This window comes from Orycteropus afer, unplaced genomic scaffold (genome assembly GCF_000298275.1).
Source record: "Orycteropus afer afer isolate SDZICR_OR568_19922 unplaced genomic scaffold, OryAfe1.0 scaffold00574, whole genome shotgun sequence".
NCBI lineage: Eukaryota > Metazoa > Chordata > Mammalia > Tubulidentata > Orycteropodidae > Orycteropus > Orycteropus afer.
The window spans coordinates 462,820-476,651 of NW_006922161.1; the positions used below are offsets into that span (position 1 = coordinate 462,820).

The 13,832-nt window shown below is 65.0% G+C and overlaps 3 protein-coding genes across 3 annotated transcripts; all 3 read right to left on the reverse strand.

Moving 5' to 3' along the window:
* Window positions 1–45: 45 nt before the first annotated feature.
* MFSD3 (major facilitator superfamily domain containing 3) lies at window positions 46–1,873 on the reverse strand. The gene is made up of 5 exons (XM_007956104.2): window positions 1,180–1,873; window positions 677–824; window positions 475–599; window positions 299–408; window positions 46–222 (listed from the first exon to the last, which is right to left on the reverse strand). The coding sequence occupies exons 1-5, from the start codon at window positions 1,859–1,861 to the stop codon at window positions 46–48; spliced, it is 1,242 nt and encodes a 413-aa protein (XP_007954295.1). The 5' UTR covers window positions 1,862–1,873.
* Window positions 1,874–4,039: 2,166 nt separating this feature from the next.
* On the reverse strand, window positions 4,040–6,951 carry GPT (glutamic--pyruvic transaminase). The gene is made up of 11 exons (XM_007956060.1): window positions 6,790–6,951; window positions 6,573–6,662; window positions 6,391–6,499; window positions 6,106–6,239; window positions 5,731–5,974; window positions 5,464–5,543; window positions 5,243–5,379; window positions 4,978–5,152; window positions 4,409–4,564; window positions 4,213–4,325; window positions 4,040–4,130 (listed from the first exon to the last, which is right to left on the reverse strand). The coding sequence occupies exons 1-11, from the start codon at window positions 6,949–6,951 to the stop codon at window positions 4,040–4,042; spliced, it is 1,491 nt and encodes a 496-aa protein (XP_007954251.1).
* A 2,278-nt stretch (window positions 6,952–9,229) lies between these two features.
* On the reverse strand, window positions 9,230–13,462 carry PPP1R16A (protein phosphatase 1 regulatory subunit 16A). The gene is made up of 10 exons (XM_007956061.1): window positions 13,204–13,462; window positions 12,227–12,297; window positions 12,001–12,146; window positions 11,074–11,177; window positions 10,845–10,969; window positions 10,597–10,722; window positions 10,430–10,505; window positions 10,217–10,346; window positions 9,847–10,012; window positions 9,230–9,601 (listed from the first exon to the last, which is right to left on the reverse strand). Exons 1-10 carry the CDS (start codon window positions 13,460–13,462, stop codon window positions 9,230–9,232), a joined length of 1,575 nt encoding a protein of 524 aa, XP_007954252.1.
* Between the last annotated feature and the right edge of the window lie 370 nt (window positions 13,463–13,832).

Sequence of the window (13,832 nt, forward strand, 5' to 3'; positions counted from 1 at the left end):
TGCTGCACAGACTGAGGAAGGTCCTAGCATGCTTGGATTTATTGATTATAGGTTCAGGGAGCCGGGCGCCAAGCCCAGGTAGACAGTGGGCACAGCTGCAAGAGCCAGGAAGACAGAGAAGCAGGGCCGCAGCCCCAGCCCGTCGGCTAGTGCGCCAGCCAGTGTGCCCTGCAGCAGCTTCCCCTGCAGCTCCAGGGTGGCCAGGAAGCTGTAGTGTGTGGCCTAGAGCGAGCGAGAGGGGCCATCAGGGCCCGGGAGCACACAGCCAGCCACCCCACGGCCCCACCCACCCCCTTACCTGCAAGGCGCTGGGGGCAAGCTGACTGCAACGCATCATCAGGGTGAAGGTGACAGTGGTGACCAGGCCTCCCAGGAAGTGCTGCACACACAGACTCAACAAGGCCATCCCTGCAGGGAGAGTGGAAGTTGGTGGGGCCCAGGACTCCAAGCCCCCCATGGCTAGCCGGCCCTCACCTTTCAGGACGGTGCCAGGGCTCACATCGGTCCCCAAGGCATCCAAGCAGAAGAGCAGGGCAGTCTGGCAGGCCAGGCCTCCCAAGCGGAGATTTAGCACTGGCCTCAGAAGGGGCAATGGCTGCCTGAGGGGGAGGGGGTGTGCAGTCAGGGGGAAGGATGAGTGGGCAGGATGGGAGGGGGAAGGGAGCTGGGGGCTCACCGGTGCCTGGCTAGCAGGGCTCCGCCCAGGGAAGAGCCAGCGATGGAACAGGCCACAGCTCCCATGCCACTCCACAGCCCCAGCTCTTGGGCAGAGGCGCCATGGTCCAGCAGGAGAAGCGGGAACAAGCTGCCAACACCCTGCTCACCTGGGGGAAAGGGTGATTAGGGCACCGCGAGCCTGCCCCCCTCTTCCCACCCCCATTCCTGTTCCGCCCAGCTAGGTCCCCGCCCGCCTCTGTCCCCTTCCTCGGTCCAGGTCCTAGCCACAGCAGGCAAGTAGTCTTGAAGCCAATAGGGCTTCATGGCCGAGCTCAAGACAGAGCAGCCCCAGCAAGACCTGGGGCTAGCGAACAGTAGAGGCCTAGCTGCAGAGTCCTGGGTTCACCTGCAGGTTGTACCCTAAGCACTGGGAAGGGCAGCCCTACAAGTGGGCTCCTGGGGACCCACTTGACATAGCCTCGAGCTCCAGCTTGGTGTCGCCTGGTTCAACACCTCACTCACCCAGCTTGTAGGTGAACACAAAGCCAGCCAGCCACAGGGTCCCAGGCACAGCCAGTAGGGCTTGCAGGTGGTGCTGAGGGCGTGGGCGTGGCTCTGAGGGCTGGGGCTGTGGCAGCTGGTGTAGGGCTGGTGCAGCCCAGGCCAGTGCAGAGGCCAGCAAATAGGAAGCAGCCAGGAGCACGAAGAGCAGGGGCCAGGAGAGGGCGGGCACCAGAGCCAGCAACCCACCCCCTGCCAGTGCTGCTCCCAACTTGTAGGCAACCACCTGCACCGTGTTGCCAGGGCCCAGCTCGGCGGGCTCCAGGAGCTGCACAGCTAGGGCGTCCAGGGCCACATCCTGCACAGCCGCTCCCAAGTTCAGCAACAGGAGCAATACTGCGGTAGTGGCGGGCAGTCCAACCTGGCCGGCCTCAGCTGGAGGCAACACTGCTAGCAACCCACACACGATGCCCAGCGCAGCCGTGCTGAGCACCAGCCAGGCCCGTGGAGACCCCCTTGTATCCACTAGTGGGGCCCACGCCAGTTTGAACAGCCACGGTGCATAAAGCCCTTTGGCCAGTCCCACGCGCGTCAACGAGAGGCCACGGGCCCGCAGCAGCACGGGCAGCAGGCCAGACTGCAACCCATAGGGCAGGCCCTGGACCAGGTAGAGGCCAGCCATCGGCAGCAGCTTTCCGCGCATGGCTGGGGCGCGCAGGGTACCCGGCACAACGGCAAGGTGGGGGTGCAGGTCGCTGGCGGTCTGGAAGGATCCAAGGTGAATGGGGCCAGAGGTCACAGCCGGCGTGAGAGCAAATCAGGTTCCAGGTGGGGCCTAACAAGGTGTGGTCAAGTCAGGATGATAAGGTCAAGGGTAACGTATAGGCTTGGATTCTGAGATGGGGTCAGGCTTGGACAGGTGGGGTCCTAACGCGCACCTTTGGGTCTTGTTAATGCCCCAGAAGAACAGAAACTGGGTCCAAATCGTGGAGGAAGAGGGCTGTCCTCCCAGAGGCGGGTACTCCCAACACATGCGGGGCTTTCAAAAAGAAGGGAAGCCCAAGGCTCCCGGCATGCTTCGCGTGGCTGCAGACAATAAGCCCAGGAGGGACGAGGCCTCACAGGCTCCACCTGCTTCTCTTGCACCCCGAGTCCGGCACCGCCTGCCCTGGCCCACCCCGGACTCAAGCACCCTCTCGGATCTGCAGACCACCGATCGGAGCGCGGGACGGCAGGTCCAGGAGACTCCCGCGCCGGAAGTCCCGAATCGTCGGCAAATTGCGCCGCTGTCATAGAGAACAGGAGGACAGCCTAGAGCGTCGGCTCTCTCGCTCTCTACTGCCTCCAGTGGTAAACCTGGGTAAAGGTTTCAGGCCAGCCTTGCTGTTGGGACCCCTGCCTCTCAGACGCACACAAATACACCGAAATCTTCCGAGGATGGGAGAGGCTCAGAGGAAGCGGCAGAGGAACCAAAAGTAGGAGTCAGCCTGTACCCACACCCCATCTTCACAGATTAGGCCCCCTGTGAGCTGGACCCTAACTCTCCAGTGGTGCTTCCTGGGGCCCTGGAAACCTTATGGAAGGAGGGGTGAGCCTCTTCACAGTGCCACTGTGTACCCTTAGATACCACCACCAGTGGACCCAGACCCACCCCCTGCCAGTGCTGCTAGTACCACCACCACTGGACCCATCTCCAGACACCACCACCACCACCACCACGACTACCTCACTGTGCTTGAGCCTTTAGCCCCCACCACAAGCCAGTGGCTGCAGAAGGCTTCAGAGGGCAGGGCTGGTGGGCCTAGGGTTCAGCCAGGACACAGTCAGGAGCTGCCTTCGATGCCCTCCAGTGTCCAAGTGACAAGGCTATGGGTCTCTGAAGTCAGCCACACCCTTGGGCCAAGTTGTGGGCAGGCAATGCATCCCCTTCCACTGCCATGGAAGCCACTGTGAACTGGTTTCCTGGCACTGGCAACATATTCATGGGACTCAAAGTTCCTCTTCTCTGAAGTGGACATTACCAGCCAACCTCAGAGGAGTATTTGGGCAGATGACGTAAGTGACCCCCAGCAGTGTCATCAAACCCTCCCTCTACACGCCCCCTCTGGAGCGCTTCACGCTTGGTACACCTGCCTTCTCTCCCTGCCTTCCAGTGCCTTCCCACCAAAAACACATTTCAATTTGATCTCATATGAACAGTCCCGTCCCATACACTCTAAACCCAGTACCTCATGTGCTCCTCCCTCCCCCTGGGGCACCAGGCCAGTTAAGAGGAAAAGCAAAACTCCCTAGAGCCTTCTTGTCATGCTCTGTGCTAGCTTCTTATGGCTTAACATTTCCCCTGCGCTGCTAGGGAAGAGGTGGGCAGTCCAGGAATGGGAGCCAGAGTCATCCTCTTCAGGAAAGGCCATTCTTTGTCAAGCCACACCCTTTACCGAACAGATCTGGTCCCCCATGAGCTGCTTGCCTTCATGGCTCCATCTTATTAGAATGGGTCTGTCTCTACCACACGGGGCGCACACCTGGGAGCCCTGAGGGACAGAGGTAGCATCCTCTAGGAACCTTCCGGGATCCTCCTTCCACCAGAGTCCGCTGTCCTCAAAGGCAGGGAGAATCCCTCAGGGCTGGGTTCCCCGGTCTGCAGAGAACCCAGGACCGGCAGATAGGAGTTGAGAAAGCCACAGACGCAAAGAGCCTCCAGGAAGCCCCTGGGAATCAGGCTGACTGGCAGCTTTATTAGGGGACTGCAGAGAGGCAGAGGCCCAGCGCCCCGGCATCGGGAGCAAGTCCAGAGGCCCCCAGAGACCCCCAGGGTCCTGGGCACAATGAGTCCCGGGGCGGCCCTGCCGGCCCAGCCTGGCCTGCGCAACCCCCGACGATCTCAGGAGTACTCGAGGGTAAACCTGGCGTGGAACTGGCTCAGCTTCTCCAGCAGCTGCCGCAGCTTCTCCATGGGGGGCAGAATAGTCATCCTAAAAAAAAAAAAAAAAAAAACGGGGGATGGTAAGCAAAGGGGGCGGGATACGGGCAAAGGATGTGTGGGATGGACCTCACCGGAAGTGGTAGGTGCCTTCCCGCTGCCCAAAGCCGCTTCCAGGCACCACGCAGATGCCAGTCTCCTCCAGCAGGCGCATGCAGAAGAACATGTCCGGGGCCAGTCCCAGCTCCTGGAAACCTGGCGGTTCAGAGGCGGGGGGATCCAGCCCACGACCCCACACCGGGACCTGTCCACACCCCAGGCCCACCTCACCTGCGCGCGCTGCACTGCGCGCTGGGGCAGCTCCACGCGGGGGAAAGAGTACATGGCGCCCTGCACCGGGTTGCAGCAGATGCCCGGAGTCTCGTTGAAGATCCGTTCTGCGAGCTTGGCTTTGGCCGCCAAATCCGCCAGCACCGCCTGCTTCTCCTGTGGCCACAGAGATAAGGCCGGTGAGGGCGGGCGCAGGGCGAGGCCCCGCCCAGGCCCCACCCCTCGGCCACGCCACGCTAAGGCCCCGCCCCTCAGCCTCTCTCCCCCAAGACCACGCCCCGCGGCCAGGGCACGCCACGCCCCTCTGTCAGGCCACGCCTTCCCTTCCGACAGACACACACTCCACCCACCCACCTTCCTCTGTGGGAGAGTCCGAGGCATCGCGACCCTAGAAGACAGTGGAACTGCCCCGTGGGGTTTCTAGGGCTGTAGATCTTTACCGGAGCAGGCTGCCTTCTCCCACAAAGCGTTTTCACCACTGCACCCCTAAGGCTCCTCTCCCCGCCCCAGGCCCGCTTCCAGCGCCTCCCCAGAGCCCACCTCCCTTGCCCGCCCCCTCGTCCCCTCACCGCCTGGAACTGCGCAAAGGAGGGGTCGGAGGGCGCGGGCGGGCTGACCACCGTGTCAAGGAGGGCCTGGCCGGGCACGGGCGGGCACAGCCGTACGCTCATCAGCTTCTGCAGCTGCTGCTGCACCTCAGGGTCCATGTTCACTACCTCCACGTAGCCGCCGCGGAACCCGCACCTGTCAGGGCGAGGTACGCGTCGAGGCCAGGCCGGGGGAAGGACCTGGCCCGGCCGCGCCTGCATCCGCGAGCCCCAGCCCTGCACGCACTCGCCCATGTAGCCCTTGGAAGTCGAGTGGAAGGACGCGAGCTCCTGCTGCGTAGCGTACGGCGGCCCCATCTCGGTGAGCACCTTCTTGAACGAGTGGAACTGCGAGCCCTCGGCGTACACGTTGTCCTGGTACACCTGGGGGGCGAGGGGCGGTCAGCGCGGACGCGCCCTCCGCTTCCCGGCCCGCGCCCTCCCCGCCCCGCGTGCCCAGGAGGACACCTCGTCAGCCAGTAGGAATAGGCGCTCTTCGAAGGCGAAGCGGATCACAGCCTCGATGCACTCGCGGGTCTGCACCTGCCCTGGGGGCGCGGAGGGCGCGGCATGGCCACATCAGCCGAGGGCGCGCACTGCTCCCGGGGGGGGGGGGGTGTCACAGCTGCCTGGCGGGGCGGAGCCGCAGGAAAGGGCGTGGCCGCTCCGGGAGGGGCGGGGCCACAGGAAAGGGAGGGGAGGGGCGGCAGGAAAGGGCGGGGCGGGGCAGCTCACCAGTGGGGTTACCGGGGTTGATGACGCAGAGCGCGCGCGGGCGGCATCGTTCGCGCGCCTGGCGCAGCGCGCGCCCCAGCTCGAGCACGTCGAGCGCCCAGGCGCGCTCCTCGTCCAGGTAATAGTTGACTTGCGCGGCGTCGAGCTCGGCAATCGTGGCCGAGTAGAGCGGGTACTGCGGAATGGGGATGAGCACGCCCGTGCGCGTGCGGCCCTCGCCGGCCACCAGCAGCTTGAGCACCGTCTGCGGCGACACGGCGGCGGGCTTAGCGGAGGCGGGGACCCGGGCTGCCCCAGGCACGGCCGGGCCCTCTGCCTAAGCGCCGGGCGGCGCGCCAAGGGCCCCTGTGCCCTCCTGCCCTGACCCTGGCCTACCACGATGGCGTCGCTGGCCCCCGTGGACAAGAAGATGTTTGTGGGGTCGGAGGGGATGCCTCCGTCGCGCCGCTCGATGTATCGCGCCACGTCCTCGCGGATCAGCTGGATGCCGGAGCTGATGCTGTAGGCGCCTGGCCCGGGGAGGTCAGGAAAGGGCAAGTGAGGGGACGGGTCCCCTACAGTCCACCCGCAGGGATCCGCCTCCTTCAGTGGGCGGGTCCACCCCTCCTCTGAGACGCCTCTCCAGCTGCTGCCCTCCCGGGGCCTTGGGCCGGCTCTTACCCAGGCTGTGGCCGCCGCAGGCCTGCAGGATACGCTCTGCCCTTCTCTTGGCATCCTCGGGGAAGTGGGGGCTGCTCAGGAGCTCAGGGTTGACACAGAGGGCCAGGACCTGGGAGGACCAAGTGTGAGGACAGGGCAGGCAGGGCGAGGCAGGAGGGGCACCAGGGCTGTGGGAACCTCACCTGGCGCATGAAGGTGATGGGCTTCTGCCCCATGGCCTGTGCATCCCCGATGTTGGCGCGGATGACCTCGGTGAAGGGCTTCTTCACGCCCTGGGTGGAGCACGGGCAGTGAGATGCCTTGGCCTTATCCCTCTCTGGCCCCACCCGCCATGGGGCTGAGGGCAGACTCAGCTGCCCAAGTGGAGCCCAGAGGGCTGCAGTGGGCCCAGGGTCATACCTGGCGGAGCTCCTGCTCCAGCTCCAGGGCGCGGATTACAATGGGGCCTCGCACCGCGTACTCCACCCTTCGTACACACTGGTTCATGGTGTCCACAGTCAGCACCTTGTCCCTCAGCCCGTTCATCGCAGCCTGGCTCTGGTCACCTGCCTTCAAGGCCATGACCCTGCCTGGGCCAGGCAGGGGAGAGGCTCAGGAAGTGGCCTTGGGACCCAGAAGTGGTGGCCGGATCTGGGGAGGGAGAGCCTACCTAGAGAGGGCACCCTCTTTTGCTGCAGCCTGCCGGCCCGAAGAGGGGGAAAGGACTGAGGGAGGCACTGGGCCCATCTGGCCCCGCCCCACCCGCCTGGGCACAGTTCTGCTCCAGGGAGCCAGAGGGAGTGGGTGAGGAGGCAGGCGGGGCTTGGGTCAGGCCCAGTGCCCGCCCAGTGTCCCAGTGGCAGGGGAGCAGGAGACCCACAGTGGGGGTAGGGACAAACACAGGGTCATGGATGGCTATGGTTAGCAAAGCTCTCAGAGCCCACGTGGGGGAGGGAAAAGTGGGCTGAGCGCCTGGGGAGAAGGAGGTAGCCTGGGTCTGGGGGCCTGAGGGACTGGCAGAGCCAGGCAGGGGTAAACCGAGAAGAGAGCACGGTGGCACGGCACACCACTGTGATAGGAAAGGAACCTCGGGCCTTGGAAGATTTACCCCAGCAGGGATCGGCCAAGGCCTAGACCTCTTGGACCCCCCATCTTTGCTTGGGCCAGCAGACCTATCTCCTAGGTAACTGAGCCCGGCCTCAGGAATCCTGGGGGGCATTGGGGGAGGGGAGGGAGACATCCAGACACTGGGTTCCATCCACCCCTCGCCAGCTGGCAGCTGCAGCCTGGACATGAGGAGGGCCCTTGGTTGGACCTTGGTTCTTGATCTCAGCTTCAAGGCCCCATTATGGTGTTGGGGGAGGGGTTGAGGACAGGCAAGGGCGACTTGAGTTCTCCTGATGCCTCAGCTGCCCTTTCACTGTGAACCAGCCTGGGGCTGCCCTTGAGCTGTAACCTGGGGCCTGGGGTTCCTTTCCCGACTGCTCCTGATTGGTGGGTAGAGCGGGAAGCCAGCTGGGATAGGGCCTCAGGGCCCCACCTCCACAGGCCTGCCAGGAGCTGATAGGCCATGCCCACGGGTGGCTTCCCCGGTGGCTGCCTGCCGGCTTCTGACTCTAGGCTGAGGAGCCAGGGAACTGGCCCCTGGGTGGCTGGTTGGGCCAGAGGGGGTGCCTCAGATCCCTCTGGTCCTGCTGGTCCCCAGCTAGCTGAGACGCCCAGGGCAGCCATCCCTCCCTGCCCACAGTCTCACCTCGAACTTCTCTGCTCCCCTGCCACTGTGACCTCCTAGAGTGCAGGCCTCCCCTCTGCCCCCAGTGGAAGCACAGGTTAATATGGGCCCAGCCCCAGGCAGGGCCAGCCCCCTCCCGCCCCCTGGCAGGGCCCAGCTGGCAGCTGAGGCAGCAGGTGGATGTCTGGTTGCTGCCCTGCCCACTCTAAATTTAACCCAGGGCCTTCCCCCCGCCCCTGCCGCCCTTCGAGGATACCCCTCCAACCATATTCTGGGAAAGACAGGCCCCAGGACATCGGGCTGTCCCAGTGGGTCCCAGTGTGAAGGAGAGGCCACCTAGCAGTGGTGGCCATGGGTGGATAGGCAGGTGGGCAGCAGTTCCCTTCCCCTACCCACTTAAGGCCCCAGAGGGCCCCCTCGCCCTGACACACTTTGCATGGCCAATTCGGAACTGGAATGGCCAACTGCTTGTCCCCTCTGCCAGCCCAGGCGGAAACTGGCAGTGGGCCGCTGGATTGGAGCTGCATGCCAGTGACTGGGGACCCCTCCCCCAGGGAGTTTCTGAGGCCAGCATTGTATCTGCCTCGCCCCTCTGGCTCTGGCCCAGCAGTCATGAGAAAGGCAGCCCCCTTCCCAGGCCAGAGTCCCTGGCCCTCCAGCATGGGCACCCCCAGCCCCAGTCCCCCAGGATCCCCCCTCCACAGCACCGTGCTTCCCTTGGGGAAGCAAAAGAGTTAAGAGGACTGGGGTGCAACAAGTGCCAGGCTTCCTGCCCCGTCACCATGGCCTCTCCCATACGGGCCAGGGCAGCCTTGGCGCGTACCTACAGGCCTCAGCTAAGTGCTCGCAGGAGTAGGGTGTGGCGGAAAGGCACCCAGGGCCCAGCAGCACAACCCACTCCCCGAGTGGGACGAACTCAGAGGAACAGGCAACACGGCGGCAGGCAGTCCTTTTTATCAGCAGTCACAGAAGCAAGGTGTCCACAGCCCAGCCCCATCCAGACAGGCTCTGACCCCACAGAGTCCATCCCAAAGAGTTAGTGCGGGCCTGTGCTGGCTACCTGCCCACAGCACCGTCACACACGGCGTGGGTGTCCAGGGCAGGGCCGTCCACGGGAGCCACTGGCCTTCACATGAGCAGGCAGCAAGGCCTCTTTTCCCCAGGAGCCTCCACCGAGGGCGCTGTCAGCTTGAGCAGGGGCGGGTCTCCGCCGGCCCTGGAGCTGTGCTCAGACTGGGGAGTCTCCAGGTCAGCAGGCAGGCCAGAACCAGGGACTTCAGGCCCCTCCGGCGGCAGTCGCTGTAGCTTGGCAGCGGCTCGGTGACGCTTGAGCTCTGCCAGGGTGTGGTGGGCCTGGTCCCGCCCGAGGGCTTCAGCCGTGGAGCTGTCCAGAGGGCTCAGCTGGTAGGAGACGCTTCGGTCCAACCGCTTGGAGTACAGGCGGGGTCCCAGGGGGCTCCCCACTCGGCCATTGTGTGGGTGGGTGGCCTCGGGTTCCTCCTGTGGATGCAATGGGGCTCACCGTCAGGGGGTGCCCCTCTATGCCCCAGCCTTGGGCCTGACAGACCAACGGACGTGAGGAGATGCTAGCCTGGACCCTGCAATACCGCCCTGCAGGAGGTGCCCGCACACAGGAGAAACCGGGGCATGAGGTGCCAGGGCACAGGGCAAGGCAGGAAGGACTGGGGCCCAGCCAGGTCCACCTTTTGGCTGGCATTTTGTCCTGGGGGTGGGGTGGCGCTCACTTCCGGGGGCGGTGGCTGGAGCTCAGCGTTGGTCTGCCGGTCCTCATCCTCCTCCAGTGGCTCAGGGCTGGTGGGTGGGGGCTGTTGCCACACTATGGCCTCCTGCACATGCTCCTTGCGGTACAGGCTGGAGCGCTGGGTCAGGCTCGCCCGCCGCACCACCTTCCTGGGGGAGGTGGGGGAGGGCAGGGAGTGGGAGGCCTGCCCGCCCTGCCCTGGGGACTCTGCCCCGAGCTCCAGCTGGCATGCCCAGACAACGACCGACGTCACCACGCCCTCCCCGTGACAGGGCAAAGCACAAGGGGCAGGGCTGGGCAGGCAGGGTGCCAGCTGGCAGGGTGCTGAAAGGCGGGTCTGTGTCAGTGCTCACCCCCGGCTGCCTGCGCTGGAGGTGCGGCGGCGCAACAGGGAGCGCTGCCGGCCCTGGGCCCGCAGGAGGGCGTCCCTCTTGTGCTTCAACTCCAGCAGCTTGGCTCGCACCTCCTCGTCCCCGCACACGTCTGTGGGAGGGAGGGGTGAGCCCGGGCGCCCAGCCAGCCCGGCCCACAGGCAGGGCCAGAGGCAGGATCCCCAAGGGGCTCACCGAGGGGGGTCTCATCCATCAAGGACTTCCCATTCAAGTCGGCTCCGTGTGCCACAAGCAGCTCCACCAGGTGCAGCTGAGGACGCGCAGGCGGGGTGCACGGTGAGGCTGCAGAAGGCTGCAGGAGCCTGGGGCGCGCCCCACCTGCACCCCACCTGTGCGCCCACCTGGCCCCAGTAGGCTGCGGCATGCAGCGGCTCCCAGCCGTCGCGGTCCTTGGCGCTCAGGCTAACCCGGTGCTCCAGCAGCAGTGCAGCCGCCTCGCCAAACCCGTTGGCAGAAGCGATGTGGAGCTGCAGGCGGAGCGCCGGGCCTGAGCGGGGTGAGGGGCCGAGAGGGAGTCCCTCTAGGGCTCCCCAAACCCCGTGGCGTACCCCCCACTGGCTCCAGTTTACCCCCGCAGCCCCACTCTCACCAGCGTGGCCCCGTGGTCTCTGGGGGCATCGAGGTCAGCCCCCACGTGCAGCAAGCCCCGGATGTCCTCCAGCATCCTCAGCTCCGGGATGGCCCTCGCGCCCTCGATGCCCTCCTGAGTGATGCCTGCAGGGCCCCAGGCTCAGAGCGGCCTCTGCGCGGCCCCACCCGACACGCGCCCGTCACTCAGCACACGCGCCCGTCACTCAGCACACGTGCCCGTCACTCACCACGCTCAGCCATGGCCGTTTCGAGGCAGTCCAGCGTCTGCTCGTCCTCACACAGGTCATAGGGCATATTCCCATCAGTGTTGACCGCCAGGAGGTCGGCACCCCTGAGGGAAGAGCAGGGCTCGGGAGGCGCCAGCCTGTGCCCAGCCCTGCGGGGAGGTGTGCCGGAGGAGCACTGCTGGGCCCTCCCCAGTGCACAAGCTCCCTGGTCCTCTCAGCACCCTCCTCCACCCATGGCTGCCCAGGCGGTGGACAAACATAGGGAGGCCCACCTGGACGGTGCAGGGACCCAGGGAAGAAAGCTATGTGGAAGGAGTCCACCTGCTTTGGTTAAGAGACTTGCAGAATGGCAAGGGTGCCCCCCAGGGTGAGGGGAGCCTGGGACAGAGGAGCTGGGCCAGAGGCCTTGGTCTGCAGCTTCTCAGGGTCCTGGATCTGCATGGCCCAGCCCTTCCTCCTCCACGGGGCCTGTGTGAAGGGGACCGACATGCCCCTTCCACAGCTACAAGGATGGCCTATGTGAGCACAGGGCTCAGGGACCACAGAGACAAGGGCCCCCTGACCTCCTGGACCCTAGTAAAGCTGACACCCCTCCCCATGCTTACTGAAGGGGTCATTTCAGCCTGCTCAGCCCTCGTCCTATGAAGGTAAAGGCCCTACCTATATGCCAGGGACCACCTTCCAGGTCCCAACCAGCCTCTCCACCCTCCCTTCTCACCAAGTCTGCTCTCATCACTGGGGACAGAACTCCCCAGCCCTCTGTCTTGTGCTCCTGCCCAGACCTGTCGCCAAGCCAGGATACAGGAGAGGCCCGCACAAGGGACAGTGGGGACCAAGGCCAGGGGCTTGGCTGTTGCTCAAGAGGGGATATCCCCTCCCTGCTGCAGACACCCTGGTCTCCAAGCTACACCTGTTCCCGGGCCCTACCGGGCAATGAGCAGCTCCACCAGCTGCAGGTGGCCACAGGTGGCAGCAGCGTGCAGGGGCGTCCAGAACTCACTGTCACAGGCATTGACGTTGGCCCCGGCCGCCAGGAGCTGCTGAACCATCTCCCGGAAGTCGTCAATGCAGCACTGCGAGCACAGGGACCTGAGTGGTGGCTACCATCTGGGCCCACAACCCCTCGGCCCCAGCCCCTACAGTCCACACTGACCTGGTGCAATGCTGTCAGGCCATCCTCATTGGCCAGGTCAGGGCTGACCCCGCTCTCAAGGAACTGGTGGACTACGAGAGAAGGGAGGTCATGGTCAGGGCTAGAGCAGAGGCTTTGCCTGGCCTGCACAAAGCCCTGGTCCCTGTTGCCGTGGCCTAGAAGCTACCCAGGCCCCTGTGCTCCAGGCCAACTGGGCCCATAGTACTCGGGGTCCGTATGATACAGGAGTGTCACGGAAAGCAGAGGGACCGAGAGCCCAGGCTGCAGGGCATCCTGTCTGCCCCGTCCACACCGAGATGGACGTCTTGACTTGCGCCACCAGGTACCCACTCAGACCGCAGAATGGAACCCAGCCCTTCCTGTATGAGTGCAGACCCACTGGCTCCAGACGGCTCTGCTCTGAAGGTTTTATCCTTCCTGGATCCCACAGCTCCCTCCAGCCCTGCACTGGCAGGCCTGTCCCCTATCTTCCTCCCTCCCCTTCTCTGTTCTGCTGCCACAGTGCCCGGACCAGCTCAGAGAAGACGGGGATGCCCAGGAGTTAGGGCCAGCCTCTGCCCGAGAAGGCCCTGCAGCCTTGGTGAAAGCAGGAGGCCACTCCAGCAATCGGCCTGGAGGGCAGGTGCTGGAGGCAGCCACGCATCTCTGAGCAGCCTCTCACAGGAGCCAGAACCACATCTAACCCTGTGAAGCCTGAGAACCCTGGGCCACCCCACCAGGGGGGTCAGGTGGGCAGGAAGGAGAGGCAAAGCCAGGCCATCAAGGGGAGCGAGTGGCAAGGAGCTTAGGGTTCTGGGAACAGCCTCCACGGTGCCTGTCTGTGGTGTGCCCAGGGAGGCTGCAGCGGAGGAGGCCAGAGCCCAGCACTGTGCCTGCCTGCGCCTGAGCACTTGTGGATCAAGAGAGTGCACCTGCTGTGTGGCGCTGCCCAGAGACCCTACAAGTAGGCTGCCAGCTGGGTCTCCACATGCACGCACCTTCCTCCAGGTCGTTGCGGGCAGCAGCCTCCAGGAGGACAACGTTGGCAGGGAAGAGGACCTGCTTCTTGGGCCGGCCACCATCTGGGCCCTGCCGTGGACACTCCCCAGGTCCCCTTCTGCCCTGCGCCTCCTTCTGGGCCTGGGCCCACAGCCGCACTTGCTGGGCACGCCGCTTCTGGGCATGTTTCAGCCGCTCCTGGGCACTCATTCGGCCCACCATGGGCATCTCGGCCAACAGCTCCAGGTGCTCGGCCATGGTGGGGGCTGCTCAGGGGACGCTCGGCAGGGTATGGGGGCCAGGCCTGCAGGGCGGGGCTGCTGGCTGCACTGGCACCCTCAGGGGGCATCCCCTCCCCACAGCACGTGCCCTCTGCCTCGGGCAAGGCCAAGCTGGGAGGCCCTGGAGGTCACCAGGCTGACCTGGGGCACGGCCCCTGCCAGGAGCCAGCAGGGGGTACTACAGCCGGCTCACCAGGCCACCCGGCACCTTGGCCACACGGCCGAGCTGGGCCTCACCCCCATCTCGGGGTCAGGGTGCACAGCCTGTGGGAAGCAGCCGGCCTCAGTCCAGGGTCTGAAGCTAATCACTCAGATAAGAGTTCCAGTTTCCTGGTGCCTGTCAAGGG